The sequence below is a fragment of the Malaya genurostris genome, chromosome 2 (genome assembly GCF_030247185.1).
Source record: "Malaya genurostris strain Urasoe2022 chromosome 2, Malgen_1.1, whole genome shotgun sequence".
Classification (NCBI taxonomy): Eukaryota; Metazoa; Arthropoda; class Insecta; order Diptera; family Culicidae; genus Malaya; species Malaya genurostris.
Genome location: NC_080571.1, coordinates 118,489,611 through 118,505,396, shown reverse-complemented (window position 1 = coordinate 118,505,396; position 15,786 = coordinate 118,489,611). Strand labels below are relative to the sequence as shown.

Here is a 15,786-nt window from a genome sequence, read left to right as displayed (position 1 = left end):
CTCCGTCGTTGACAGCAGTATGATAATCTGGATAAATTTCAAAGGGCATAACACCGATGATAACACTGTTTTCTTTTTGTAAAGTGACAGGTGTCATGCGAGAAAATTTTATTTTGCAATTAGGTATACACACTCCCGTACGAAAATAATTTAGTGATGAAAAAGTTAAGTTCAAATTCGTTGGAACGTCCATTGAATCAAAAATAAAATTTCCTGCTATGAACTAGAAAAAAAGTTACACTCAAACCAACGAAATGTTTCGTAGTAGAAGTTGGTTTGGCGGAGGATGGAATCGTCCTAAGAATCGACTCTCGCTGGATCATCTGAAATACTTGTACAGTGTACTAGAACGCAATACTACGGTGTCCGAAAGCAACCGCGGTTTGCTCGTAGAATCCCTTCGATGCATAGCAGAAATTCTCATATGGGGCGATCAGAATGATTCATCGGTATTCGAGTAAGTATCCGTAAAAGGTAAAAAATACGGTGGCCTTCTAATAATCTTGTTGCTCTGTTTAGTTTCTTTCTAGAAAAAAATATGCTCTCGTACTTCCTCCACATTATGCGACAGAAAAGCGGGGGATCGAGTTTCGTCTGTGTTCAATTGTTACAAACGTTAAACATCCTTTTCGAAAACATTCGTAATGAGACGTCGCTATGTGAGTAAAATTTATCAACAATTTTGAGGCAAATAAATTGTGTTTAATTATTTTTAGATTACTTGTTGAGTAACAACTTAGTAAATTCGATAATCGTTCACAAGTTTGATTTTTCGGATGAAGACGTAATGGGATATTACATTCTGTTTTTGAAAACACTCAGCCTTAAGCTAAATACCCATACAATACACTTTTTCTACAACGAGCATACGAACGATTTCCCTCTCTATACGGAAGCCATCAAATTTTTCAATCATCCAGAATCCATGGTACGCATTGCTGTACGTACTATTACTTTGAATGTTTACAAGGTGCAGAATCCAAATATGCTACAGTTCATTCGTGACAAGACAGCCGCACCTTACTTTAGTAATTTAGTCTGGTTCATCGGAAAGCACATACTGGAGTTGGACGCATGTGTTCGTAACGACACCGAGTGAGTTTATACGTAATTTCGTGTACTGGTGGTCAACTAAGTCTTACTATTGTTCTTTCAGTCATCAATCTCAGCATCGTCTAGCTAATCTTGTAGCAGAACATCTTGATCACTTGCACTACCTGAACGATATACTGTGCTTGGACATCCCTGATCTTAATGCTGTTCTCACAGAACATTTGCTTCACAAGCTGCTCGTCCCATTATACATATTTTCGTTAACGCCTAGCCCGCCTATTTCAATGGCAGTTGTAACACGAAATCTGGCTGCCGTGCTTAACAAAGTAGTGGATATTGACATCAAGGAACTGAACAATCCTCGGGTGTCCAGTGTGGTAGCACTATTTTTGTTATCCCTTGTTTTCCTGGTAATTACGCATCGCCCCCTGATCAACGCGCTCACTTGGGTCATCCTGAATGCGGACCATACCGTTTTTAAAGAAGGAGCATCACAAATCTTGAATGCCTACATTGAAAATCGAGAGGTTGTTGCACTTGGATTTGGACAACCTGTGGAAAGTTTAGAAGAAGCACTGGAAAGCTCGGCTGCATCATCCAGTTCCTATAACTATGACCCAAGTGCGGAAGATGCCAATAGCAGCAGTAGCACCTCGACCAATGAGCCTCAGACATCAAGTAGGTGGCCTGTTTTTAGGATGGACATTAATCATTGGTATAATCGTTTTTTTTACGTCATTCCCAAAGATTCGCCAAGCCCACCAACACTATCGGACGAAATAGAAAAGGTGAACATTACGGACGAAGAAAAGGAAAAACTATTGCTTATTGCATATCGAACTCCAGAGTTTAACAGACCATTTCTCGATATGGTGCTTTCGTCACTAGACTGTGCCGAGAACGATTATTTAGCACTACTGGCCCTGTGTTTGTTGTACGCTTTAGCAAACAACAAAGGTAATACGATGTTTCATGTTCTCAGAAATCGTATATTCATGTAATTTAGATATGATGGTGCTAAACAATAATCTCATTTTCGCTTATCATTCACGCTACTCGCCCTGTTACGCATAACTGTCTGCTCACAACCTGACTATGCACATTTTCGTGGAATTCAAACTTCTGGTATTCAAATGATGGTAGATGGTTGGTGAAATTCTTTCTGTCATACGTATATTGTGTTACTGTTCAAATATATATATTCAACGTAGGCTGAGCACAAAATAATTAAAAGTCCCATGTTTTTCGTATTTCTAGGTGTCAATTCCGAATGGCTTGAAATTGTACTGAGCCGCTCTTCACCGACCGGCTGTTCTAAGTATAATGTAATACTGCTGGAAAAACTACTCCAAATCATCACGCTCTCGAATCAACCATGTAAGTACTCTTTGTTAAACAATTTAGCAGAACAGTACTAATTTAGGGCCAATCAACTCATGTAAAGGGTGCATCCGATAAAAATGGCTCACACATATTTACTCAACAAAACTAAAACGATTATCGAATTTCTTGAAATTTTCTGGGTTACAAACCTACAAATGAGGTATGATTTACATTTTTTGAAGCAATTTTATCTCCCTTCTGTGCCGCTCCAACACGTTTTTTAACGTATTGATACGATGTTATATCAAGCCAAAACAGAGTTAGTACTGTGTAGTTCCTTATGAAACGTTTCTTAAGAAACTCTTCCATGTCGGGGAGACCGGGACAAATGGTGACATTTTGAGAATGTGTTTTTTTTCTGAGTTCACTGTCATACGTAAAAAATACCTCCTGTTAACATTTAGAGGTTTTTGGTTACAAAGTAATCGGTTTTTGAGAAAAGCCTTTGATTGTTTTTGAATGATGAAGCTCTCTAGTTTGTAAAATAATTGATTTTTAATATTTGTTATTTAATATCATGATAACATCACGGATTCGGATCGGGAACGCTTGTCGATTTTTTTTTCAACGGGTACGGGTTGTGTTCGGATTAAAAATTTGGTCGGGTTTCGGGTCCGGGTCGAGCACGGGTGAAAATTTTTATCAGGTACGGGTAGGGTTCGGATTTGAAAGAAAAATAAGTTTGAATTAATTGCTATTAGAACCTAGGACAGGACCTGACAATTGTTAGTCCACTTCGAGAGCCAGTTTCGGAGCAGCTCGGGGTTGGTTGACATTGACATAAGCAAGTACAAGTTGTTGAAATTAATATTACTGCAGGGTAGTAGAAAAAGTGTTGTCAGTTTCGGTGGTAACAATGTAGTTTGATATTGCATATATTGTTTTCGGATCATCTTTTTAAAATTATTAATTTCAATAGGGTTAAGGTTCAATTTGTTTTTAAGTCCTGTTACTGTGGAAAGTATACGAGTACATTTAACAATCACTGGATGATACAAAGAGAAAGTCTGACAAGAATATTGATTATGATGGTTGTACTTGAGAATAGCACCAAATCTTTGGACACTTCTGTTTGTTAGTATTTTTCTCAAATTGAATATGTTGGATACTTTAAATAAAGCTACAAAAATTAATTACCCAAAAATAAGCGTTTTGGAATTTATTTTATTAAACTGTAGATATGTTTCTATTTACCTCAATTTATATGTTCTATTTACCTCAATTTATCGTCATCAATAAAAATAAAAATCCATCGAAACCCTGCTTAGTATTTGATGCCGCAGCCAAGGTGAAAGGTGTTTCACTTAACTCAGCACTATTATCAGGACCGGATGCAATCACCTTATCATTTGGAGTTACAATTAGATTTAGAAAAGGCCCAGTCGCTGTAGCTGAAGATATTACGAAAATGTTCAGTTAAGTGTGTATAATTAAGCTAGATCAAAGGAAACAATGTTTCTCATGGCGTGATTTCAATGGAAAACGACAACCTGATGTATATGTTATACAAGTGATGATATTTGGATCCATTTGTTCGTCAGCGTGCGCTTAGATAGTTAAAAATCACAATACTGAACTGTTCAAAAAGGACCTTCGATACGAGAACTTGAAGGTTTGCAAGGAGCAAATGCATCTTGACATTAAACGTGTGCATTTACTTCAATGCAATAAGACAAATAATGTGATTTGCATCCAGTTGGATTACAAGAGTTGGATGAAATTCAATTCGCAAAAGACAATAACAATGTGCACTATGTGGAGCACGAGAACATTAAGTGCAACATTTCAGTATATATGGAAGATAGTACTATAGAAGTGCGTGTGCATGATCTTCCCTCAAGGGTCACCGATTCATATATTTGCAAAACTATGTCCCAATACGGAGAGATTCTCTATCGAAAAAGAAAAGTGGAAGAACTTTTTCCCCGGTATTCTCTAAGGCGTACGTTTGTTACGCATACACTTGAAAAGGCCTATACCTCCTTGTGTGATTTTCAGTCAAGATACAAGAATTCCGTGCAAATCACTTGTTACCTATGACAATCAGATGGCCACATGTCAATATTGCCAAAAAGCTGTTCACTATGGTAAGCCATGTGATAAACTGGACAAGGAGACTACTACACCAACGGACAACGGTGCTTCCTTCACACAAACCCCAAGCAACCCCAGTACACCTGTGACAGCCGCCAACAACAATGAAGCTAGCAACGAAAAGAAGACGGGAATCGACAACCATACCATCGATGCGGTAATGGATGACGAGACGAACCACGAACGAAGTGCCCCTCAATCCTTGCAGGAGGGAAAATCCCTTTAGAAAAAGGGTGACAACGAGATCCAACTCAAAAAAAAATAAAAAAATCGGCTCAATCGGCCACGTAAAGCTTGTACGCAAATAGGCCTGAATAAAAATATCTTTTAAATATAAAAAAATATTACGACGACGACTACACAGACAGTTTTCACACAGTAGTTGAGGCCACTAAAAAAGTAAAGGATATTATGATTATTAAGCATAATAATGCAGAATTCTTAATTAGAAACTTCGTGTCAAATAACAAGCTGTTGTTGACATCCCTACCAAAGGACTTATTTTTTTTATTTTCTTATAGTAAAACATTTCAAGAATATTCTGTGAAATTTTCAAGCTATCGAAACAAAATTCAGCAAGTTATGAGCAAATATCTTTGCTTATCTCATACTGCTTAGAAGGAAGATCTCGGCACACAGGCCCACTTGACAAAACATTCTTGAAATGTTTTATTATAACAGATTATAAAAGAAATATGAGATTTTTTGAAAATGTTAGACCCTAGATTTTTTGAAAATGTTAGACCCTAGAATAATAAATTGTTTCCATTGAATTTATACACAAAAAAAACTTTAAACGAGATTTTCTCGAAAGCATGTTTTGAAAGTCCGTGTCCATCGTCATTCAAAAGCTACTGCACCATTTTATTCAAATTTTGCACACACATATAAAAAACCAGACCCCAACGTTTTCCTTTTCGTTGTTTGTTACTTTGGGGAGGTTTTACAGCTACAAAGTGGAGGATTTTTTCATGAAAAATCGCAGTTTTCACTTTGAACAACCACAAAAAAAAACTTTAAAACAGAAACGTTGGGGTTTAGCAAAACTTCTACTCTAACTATGCTACTTTGATTTATTCACTTCTGATTAGTCTGCGCAGAGATACAGTGGACACCGCAAATCATGATTTTTAAGAAGCGTCCTCGAAAACCTTTTCATTGAATTATTTCTCAATATTTGTCCATAAAAAAATACAAAATGTTGTTCGAATGATGCATTTTATTATCCAAAACTTTTGAATTTATTTTGTTGGACGATCGTTCTGAAAAAAATTCGCAAAAATGATGATTTTTTCCATCATTTATTTATGTTCATATCAGTAGTATCGTTTCAGGAAATTCATGTTTCCATTAGCGTTGATTCGGAAAAATGGAGCTGTTCGGATGTGTTTGTTGTTCTACAATCATTACTGTTGTTTAACCGTTTCAATAGACCTACACTGCAAAGCCTGGTTTCGCTTTGATTTTGAAGAACGAAACCTCTTCATCACTTCGTACACAGAACTGAAATCATTTTAATCGGAGCACGAAATCTTATTGAAATCGGTACAACTTCAGTGCTGTTTTTTTCGAACTGTTTCGGTTGAAAAACAATGCTTTGCACTTTATATTTATTACATGCACAGATTATTTTAAACAGTAATCAACTAAAAACACTTTGTTTCTCCCACTATTAAACAAACCATTGCCGTTGATCCTAGCAACACTTTTATTTCACCCTGTAACATTGTTTTCCAAATCTAATACTTGCTTCAACCAATCATGAGCTTGTCTAAAACTGGATCTTAAAGCTGACACATAGCTGTCCTAGACTGGAACTACTGCATCAATAACTAAGAAACTTAACAGATGTAAAGAATACACTATCTATAAGATTTATTCAAATTTTCAGACATTTTTCTCATACTGTTGAAAAATTACAGAGGATTCTCGGTGTGCCATTTTTATCTAATACACCCTTTAACTTGTGATTGACGAAACCGGATTTCTTGATATTCTCTTTCCAGCATGTCGAATTCGATTAGTTACAATCGAACTAACACTAAAGTTATTTTCTCAAATTGTTGGAATCGGCACGAGTAACATTAACATAAGCGAACAACATAAACACTCCGTTTTCTCTGCGCGCAATCAAAGTATGACTGTTCTAAGGAACTTTTATAAATCCGAGGACATCTTTTTGGATTTATTCGAGGATGAGTAATACATGAACTATTTACTCGAATACATCGCACGCCAACTCATATTTGTTCTGCTGTTCTAGGTACAACGAAATGGTGAAATCTACTTTAAATGTAGAGTTTTTATGCAACGATTCGAACATTTTGCTGCCCCCAACGGGAACACCATTGACTGGAATCAGTTTCACCCGTCGGTTACCCTGTGGAGAGGTTGAAAAAGCACGTCGGGCTATTCGTGTTTTCTTTCTACTGCGAAGGATGTGCCAATGTATTACCGGGGAAAAGGAAACCTTGCTACCGCTGACAAACATTAGTCACTGCGTACAAGTTGAAAATGCACTGGATTTAAGTAAGATGTTTGGTACAAGTGAAGAAACTTGAGGTACATTGTAAGTAATTGTTAATTTCAGATAACAGTGATCTTATTGCATGCACAGTACTGATGCGCGATGGAACAAAATACCGTAGATTTTTAGTGATGGACATTCTGCAGCTTATTCTGGTAGAACCAGACAGTAAACGACTGGGTTGGGGTGTTGCCAAATTCGTTGGATTCCTGCAGGATGTTGAAGTCAACGGTGACAAGGAAGACTCGCGAAGTTTGCATTTAACTATTCATCGTGGTGGTGCAACAAACAATCGTACTCCGATACTGTCAGCTAAGTTCATGTTCGACGATCATATTCGCTGTATGGCGGCCAAACAAAGACTCACAAAAGGTCGTAGTAAAGCTCGCCAGAAGAAAATGTTCCAAATTGCTCAACTGTTGGAGGTGCCTGGTCAAATGAACGATACGCAATTTCCGTCGCTCGCAGGAACCAGTGGGTCTTCGGTGCCCGGCTCCATGTTACGATCAGGAACGGGACGTCAACTAAGAGAACATCGTCCCTTATTTTCCACCGCAAATCGAGTGCCTGGTGTGGCAGCGGCGTTGAGAAGAGATAGCATGCCTTCCGGAAGCGTGAGCCGGGTACAAATCAATTCAAGTCGTTCCATTGATGGGTAATTCAAATTAGTTTAACCATATTTACCATTTTTAGAAGAAAACATTATTCTTTGCAGCGATGCAACAGGAGCACGTCGCAAAAGCTCTAATCCAGCACGTCGAGAAAGCAGTCAACCAATTGCAGTTACCTCAGCAAAACCACGTGATTCTTCCCACAATCGATCGAGTACGCCTCGGTCACGAGAATCTAGCCCACGTGTGCCCCGGCCACGATCGGAGGAAATCCCTTTAGAGGATTTCCGTCGTTCACAAAACTCAAGCCCCGTTTCACGTGGTTCATCGAATGCAGCTTCTCGCTCCCATACACCTTCACGTTTAAGTCTCGAACCATCCAGTATGCAAGCAGCTGCGTGCAGTAGCCAGTTCGCGGGCAATACTGGTCTCGTAGTAAAAGAACATACAGTTCCTACGATTGTGTCTGTCGGTATCAATCCGGCAGCTATCACAATACCAGTAGAGCTTAGTCCTACATCGGAGGAGACTTCATTTATCGCTGGCGAAGAACGTCAGAAGAAAAAAGGCGTTATCGAAACCGTCTAGCTGTGATGGTATTTGTTCTTTAGTGTTGTTTAAGAAATGTTTTATTTTGGGACTATTCAATTTTTAATTCTTAGAGGAATCTAAAAAACGAATGAATTTATTAGGTGGAATAAACAAGATCACATTAATGATTTACGCAATTGTTGACGATAGTCTGTAAAAGATTGTATAGAGAAAACATTGAAATCATGTAACGAAGTAGTAAAATTCAGTCCTAGTTGAACACTGGAAATCAAAGTACGTTGGGATGTTCTCAAAATCTTGATAATCGATTTAAAAAACTTTTAAAATTTCTAAAAATTTACGCAATTATTGTATAATCGAGTAATTCGAGAAATCCGACATACCTAGCCGCGATGTGCTGCCCTTTGGTTTGGCAAAAGTGTATACTTGACGTAACACCAAATCCGTATACAGAGAGAAAAGAGTGTTACGATCAAAAAGTGACCAAACAAGAACTCGATCAAGCTTCAATTTAGAGAAAGGTTCTTTTATATCTTTCTCTATATTGAAAAAACGACGGACCTGAACTCCAGAGACCTCTAGTGCTCTATGCCATTCGACTCAGCTCGATGAGGTCGGAAAATGTCTACATGTGTATGTGAGAATTAAGAGGTGAGACGCACACTTTCAAAGAGTTTTTTACCTCTTAATTCTCTCGGAGATGACAAGCTTAGAATCGTTTAAATGCTACTATTGGGATATTAATCAAGTTCGAAGATCAAATGGCTATCACTCATGGTTCCGGAGATATAATGGTATAAGTGACGTAAACGATAAAACCCATTTTTTTACCGCTCAATTTTATCGGAAATGGCAAAATCAATATCCCACATCAGCAAGCTTGAACTCGTTTGAATGCTATTCTAGGGTCATTGATCGAGTTCGAATATCAAATGACTATCACTTTTGGTTCCGAATGGTCATTGATCGAGTTTGAATATCAAATGACTATTACTTCAGGTTCCGAAAGGTGTGAACTCCTTACGCTCAGTTTTATCGGAAATAATTGAAACAATTTTGAAAAGCTTAGGTTCGTTTGAAAATTAATATTAGATCATTGATCTTACCTTACCTAACAGCTATAATCCTGGGGTGTTCTTTGCTGTATCAAGCATACGTCTCCACATAACTCGGTCCATGGCTACTCGTCGCCAGCAACTCAAAGCACGGATGCTTCGTAAATCGCCCTCCACTTGATCGATTCACCTTGCTCGCTGCGCCCCTCTTTTTCTCGTATCGGTCGGATTAGATTCAAGAACCATTTTCACTGGTCTGTCATCCGACATCTTTGTGACATGCCCAGCTAATTGTAGACGTCCGATTTAAGCTGTCCATATGATGGGTGGGTCTCCTAGCAGCTGTGATTATGTCATTCGTGTCGATCCTCGCTCTTTGAATCACACCTTCCAAAGCAATATTGAACAAGATATTCCACCACCTTGCCTCGAGAGAGCCCAGATACTCGGACGTAGCACATCATTCTATCCATCGTTACTTTGACCAATCGCGTCAGTTTATCCGGGAAACCGTTCGAGATTGAATATCAAATGGCTTTGGCTCGGAGATATAAAAGTATAAGTGATGTAATCGACAAAACTCATTACCGCTCTAATTCCCCGGATATGGAAGAACTTATTTCCAAAATTTTAGGCTCATTTGAGACTCATATTGGGTTTTAGATCGCGTTCGAAGGTCATATGGTTGACAGTTCAAGTTTCGGAGATATAATCGTGCAAGTGGCGTAACCGACAAACCAATGTGAACAATGATCATGTTCAAATATTTTATTGCTGATACAGTCGGTTTAAGGAAATGTTGCCGAATATGCAAGCGTGGAAGCATGCTTTTGTGAACTACCCGAATCAATTTGAATGAGTTTGTATAAAAAAAAGCCCAAATTCGTGTCAGAAATTATCTTAATATGAAAAGGAAAAAAAATTAATAGGATTGTGTCAATGACAAGAGAAAGGCATCACCACACTCCTAGGTGGCCCAATATTTTTTCTATTGGGTGAAGCTCTGGCATGTTGAAAGGATTAATAATTTTTTATGCCACTTAAACGTTGTTCGTAGCATTCTAATTTTTGACATTTTTTCGTAATGGAAAAATGCCAAATCCGACCAAAACAGAGCAGATCAATTGCGATGTTGTTACAAACGTGACAAACGTTTTGTCTTTCTCAGTATGAAGATTTCGCAATCACTGTGAAACTCAACTTTTGAACGCAGATCCCGAGGGCGAGTGTCATATACCATTCTAATCAGTTTGTTCCATTCGAATCAGAAAAAATGCGAGTAGTTCGGATTTTCGCGATACACGAGCAACAGTTTTACGCGTAACTATTCTTGCTTCGATTTTGTTACCAACATGTGAAAAGAAATTATACTCCCCGATTATTTATTTCGTTCGAATCGGATTGTTCCCATTTTGCATTCTGTATCTTGATCGAGTTCGAATTTTTCATACAAACGCATAAGAATTATAGAATGCTAATTTTTACATTCGATCGAAATATTCCGATTCGATCGAAGTACAGAATAGAGGTGATAGTAGAATAGGACCTTGCAAATGTTACGAAATATAATAATTATTTTGGGTTTAAGCAGTGAATTCAAGCATATTGTATACTATTTCGTAGATCGCATTACCAGCTACGAAATTGTATTGTTTATTGTTTATAGGAAAATTAAAGCCGAGTAACGTGTACATATTATTATTTTTCATTCGCCTAGTTAACGATTTTTCCTCCCGTGGTTGATGGGCTTGACGGTATTGCAAACATCATCAGATACGATTAATTATTGATACAATTTAATATAAATATGTGTTATAACTTTTAGTTTAATTATTGAGTTTATTGATTGAGCCATGAAACGATTTGAATAAGATGTTGATTGCAATACGCTCCAACATCCGGAGTTGGAGAGGCCGGTAGGGCTTAACTGAGCTCTTTTTTATTTTTCATTTTCATACTAACGGCCCTTATTACCGGTGTGAAGTGGAAATTAAGCGAAATGAACGTACCCCAATCAGGTTTCATACGATAACGGAATAGTTGAATGGTGAATTAAGTTCATCTTTGACGTTTATTCTGTGAGGTTGTGTTGTGCTCGTGTGGGATCTGATGGATGAAGTGATATGTGAGTGAAGTATAAGTGAAATGGAATGCAAGAACGGTAATAAAGGCCACTAATATATGTATATGTATGTACACATGTGTGTGTATGTATGTATGGATGTGTGTATGTCAGTATGCATTGGTTCCTGTATATATTTATACATGTATGTATGTATGCGTAGTATCAAACCGTATATGGTGATACATTTCGATTGTGAGTGAATAAGATGTTGATTGCATTACGCTCCAACATCCGGGGTTGAAGAGGCCGGTAGGGCTTAACTGAACACTTTTTATGTTTTATTTTCATACTACCGGTCCCTATTACCAGTGTGAAGTGGAAGTTAAGTGGAGTGAACGTATCCCAATTGGGTTTCACACGATGACAACAGGTGAACGGTGAATCGAGTCCATATTTGACGTTTATTGGTGGTTTGTGTACAAAGGATTACTGTGAAATGAGATAGAATATTGTAGAATAGAACGAAATGACTTAACCAATGGACAAACCACTGATAGCTGTCAAACGATGTTCATCCAGTTTGTATTGTGAGGATGTATCGTTTGGGACCTGATGGGTGAGATGATGTGTGACTGAAATGTAAGAGTAAGTGCATGCATGAATGGTAACAAAGGCCACCGTTTCAGCTCAGGATTAACGATCGACCATTAGAAGAGATAGAAATTGGGTAACGGTACCTCCATTCATCTCAAATCCATTAGTCATTTCATATATGAGAACCATTAGTTATAGTGAGATCTGTTATCTCTGTTTGATAGATTAATTTCAGAAGTAACATGAATTTTGGAGCATTTTGCTTCGCTAAAACAGCAGTATTGAACCACTTCCGAACTACTGCTATGCGTTATTGCTTCTTAGAGACGAGGCAAAGACTTCGTATTTATCACAATTCATTTATTAAAAGTCGAGTGATCGCTAAAATAACATGGTGACTCTACTAATGAGATGACTATTGGCACACTAATTTTAGTTAGGATCTACCAGAGTAGAAATAGTAACTTAATGTTGTAATGCTTGCGTGTGGAATACATGTGGGTATGTATGTATGTGTGTATGTGTGTGACTGTGTGTGTATGTATGTGTTTTTGTGTGTACATACAATATACATTTTACCGTGCCTTTGAGTGCGTTGTACCAAATTGGTAGTGATGCATTTCGATTGTGGGTCAGTGTACACCAGATGCTCAAAAGTGCCTGAGCGGATGGTAACACTGTCAAGGATCAACCGAAGACAACTAAATGTGAACATGCTGTAGCAATACTTATGGAACCCAAGTGTCAATATAATTTAAATAAAAATGCATGTTCTCAGTTTTTTTCCGTCAAACCATCATGACCGGCCGTACAAAGATGTCATAAAAAAACACTAATCCTTTTTTGTCTCTCTTTTTTTTCGGAAATGGATGACTGAGCATGAACAAGAAATCCGGAATAAAGAATAAGATACTCAAGAAAAGCAGGAACAAATGTAATAGATGTGGAGCTGAAAAATTGGAAAATAATTTAATTAACACTCTTAGGAAATCTTAGATACAAAATGGAACATCGGTAAGAATAAAAACACCACTGCATACAACTAACTTTTACATTTCAGGGAATAAAATAACATCAGCAAAAGTACGGAATGGAAATAAAATAGAAGGAAAACAAAAGACACTTACGAAACACAATTGAATAGAACACTGGAATTAAGGTAAAACAGAATATAAACTATGACCAAAGGTAAGAAAACCAACATGAATAAATAATAGAAACTATTGGGTAATAATATAATTTCCTCATATTGAAAGAGGCGTTTATATGGCGCGCATGCGCTAATTCGGCCTGATACAAATTAACGGGGAGGGCAATACGTTTTGGACAGGGCTGTAAAAAGCTGATTGGAACCCTTTCCCCACCAAAATGTAATATATAGAAACTATAAGGACACATTCGCCTGGTTAACGATTTTCACATTAGAAGGGCAAAATGTCAAAATCAAACATTAAACAAGTTACATATCCTTTAAAATGAAAGGCGTGCAAGTTTTTCAATACACGATTTAAAAATGCGTCAAGTTGAGGTTTTTGATTATAAGAAGGAATATCATAGTGTTGAGTCATTGGCCGTGACTCAGATCCTTGTCCAAATGATGTACATTACTACTTTTTTCTGGGTTCCTGGGTATTTGCTTATTGTGGTCCATGACTTTCTAGGAATTGATACATTCTGCTACAAGTTTCTCCAGCAGCAATATCAATTACTTCGCTGATAATTTTCTGGAGTTCAATGTTTTATTTTCTGGGGAATGATTTTTGAGAGAAAGTCGTAGAAAATCATTTTACATCTCTGTTACAGGCTCTAAGTTCAGTAATTGTAGCAAAGTGGATAATACATTGTACACCGTTTGTAATAGATAAATTCGTGCAAACATAGTTGGTAGAAGGTGTTGACGATTTTCCTGTTGAATACATTTTGGTATTAGTGAATGAGTAAAAAAAAACCTGTAAATAACATAATTTACCGTTAGTATTCGTATGCGTCGATAATATTTGCTGAGGCATATCACCAGACTCGAGGTGAAACTAAGCACTACATGAGGAGCCAATCTACTTAATTGACCGTCTCCTAAGGCTTGATTGATCATAGTGGGAAAACCAGCTACATAAACCCAAAACAATTGCCACTCGTCCTGTAACGTAAATTTAAATCAATTAAAAAACCAGAATCGAAATTGTCAACAAACCTCTTCCTTAAGTAGCTTAAAATCGATATCTATTATTAATGGTAACTGTGGATAATAGTTCGTTTTTTGTTTTTCCTCAAAAGTTTTAAACAGTACTGATAAACGAGCGTAGTTGTACAAGACAAACTGGGCTCCTGAAACGGCAAATTGTCTAAGAATGTCGACGATGCTTGACGACAAGTGAATTTACCTTTACTAGATTGATTATTGTTCTTTCTTATATCAATTGGACTGGATGCTTTTGCTTCCAGCATATCTACGATGGCTGCAGATCGACCGAGACTAATAATCGTATTTTGAAAACGACGATGGTCTTTAACGCGAATCCCATACTTGTGCTGAGCGATTAACTGCATGTCGTTGGCACGTTTCCTGATGGGATTACAAAAATGTTCAAAAGATATTCGTAGATAATCAATAGCAGTACCTGATATATTCATCAGCAGTAATTCCGCATGTAGCCACTGAGCCACACAGGATTTCATAACTATCTGTAGATTGTTTAGAGCGATTTCTGGTTATGCTCATGGTTTGCACACCATCATTAAACTCTTTGGATACTTTGTAACCATCAAACCGTAACAAATTACTTGCCACATTTTTAACAGACAATATTCTAAAATCTACCATCGACAGATTATTCTGATTTTCATCGATATCACAAATTAAAAGTATCTGTTTATCACGAGCTGTCCCTGCAAAACCACTTTCCGTGCATTTTTGGATGAATGCCCGATATACTCTATCTCTACTCAGAAATAAACTGATACTTGCAGTACTTGTCAGCTGTGCTGTCTTTACGGAGATTTCCCATTCTTTACTAACGGAGACCAATGTAGCTAGTTCTTCTTCGTTGAAATTTTGGAACTCATTCTGTTTAATTAAGATATCGCCACTTTCTGCTAGCTGCTTGTTTTGATACCTCAATACAAACCTATTTAAGTTCAAGTTATGCTGTAAAAATTTTGCCAACTGTTGTTGAAGGTTTCGCAAAACTTCCATTGCAAATGAATACTATCGTATAGCATTTACCATATTTCAACATAACTACATAACAATAATTATTTTGATACCGACGGTGCATCACTCAATTTCGATTAAAGGCCTATCCGCACTAGACCGACTCGAGCGACCCGATGGCGTCTTTTTTCAGCTATTGAGGTTTCTATGCCCGGTGAAAAATGAACGGCGGCCCTACTGAAAAATGGGTGGTCAGCACGTTTCCTGATGAAAACAAAACAATATGTAAAAGCGATTCACACGCAGCATCAAGCGACTATCGCCTGCATGCAACGATCACGGAACAACAACAATAATTGTAAGCAATTCATATGAAAGGACACTACGTCAAGTTCACGGAAAATTTTAACGTCGGATACGTGAGCAATATTCGGCTGAAAAAATTAATAAAAATAATCTGGTCGTCGACGGAAGTTGATTGATCGTCTGAATCGCGTTTAATGCATGCGTTTCCTGATGAAAACAAACCAATCTCATTTGCATTTGTGGTTGTAAGTGAGCTGTCAGAGAGCCTAATGGATTAGTTGCAAATGCAACTGTGTGCATGTGCAGCTCATCCATCACTCAAAATGAGCATTGAAAGTCTAATGATGCATCAAAATCATCATTTCAAAAGATTAATATAAACAATATACCGCTAT

General features: G+C 37.5%; 2 protein-coding genes across 2 annotated transcripts; one reads left to right on the top strand and one right to left on the bottom strand.

Moving 5' to 3' along the window:
* The first annotated feature begins 83 nt into the window (after window positions 1–83).
* Window positions 84–8,396, top strand: LOC131427864 (protein CLEC16A homolog). Its single transcript, XM_058591417.1, has 10 exons — window positions 84–457; window positions 520–659; window positions 717–1,095; window positions 1,157–1,731; window positions 1,801–2,010; window positions 2,311–2,430; window positions 6,537–6,729; window positions 6,794–7,059; window positions 7,121–7,712; window positions 7,773–8,396. Exons 1-10 carry the CDS (start codon window positions 255–257, stop codon window positions 8,254–8,256), a joined length of 3,162 nt encoding a protein of 1,053 aa, XP_058447400.1. The 5' UTR covers window positions 84–254; the 3' UTR covers window positions 8,257–8,396.
* Window positions 8,397–12,971: 4,575 nt separating this feature from the next.
* On the bottom strand, window positions 12,972–15,195 carry LOC131427865 (DALR anticodon-binding domain-containing protein 3). Its single transcript, XM_058591418.1, has 5 exons — window positions 14,553–15,195; window positions 14,316–14,497; window positions 14,126–14,259; window positions 13,904–14,071; window positions 12,972–13,840 (listed from the first exon to the last, which is right to left on the bottom strand). Exons 1-5 carry the CDS (start codon window positions 15,125–15,127, stop codon window positions 13,721–13,723), a joined length of 1,179 nt encoding a protein of 392 aa, XP_058447401.1. The 5' UTR covers window positions 15,128–15,195; the 3' UTR covers window positions 12,972–13,720.
* Window positions 15,196–15,786: the final 591 nt, after the last annotated feature.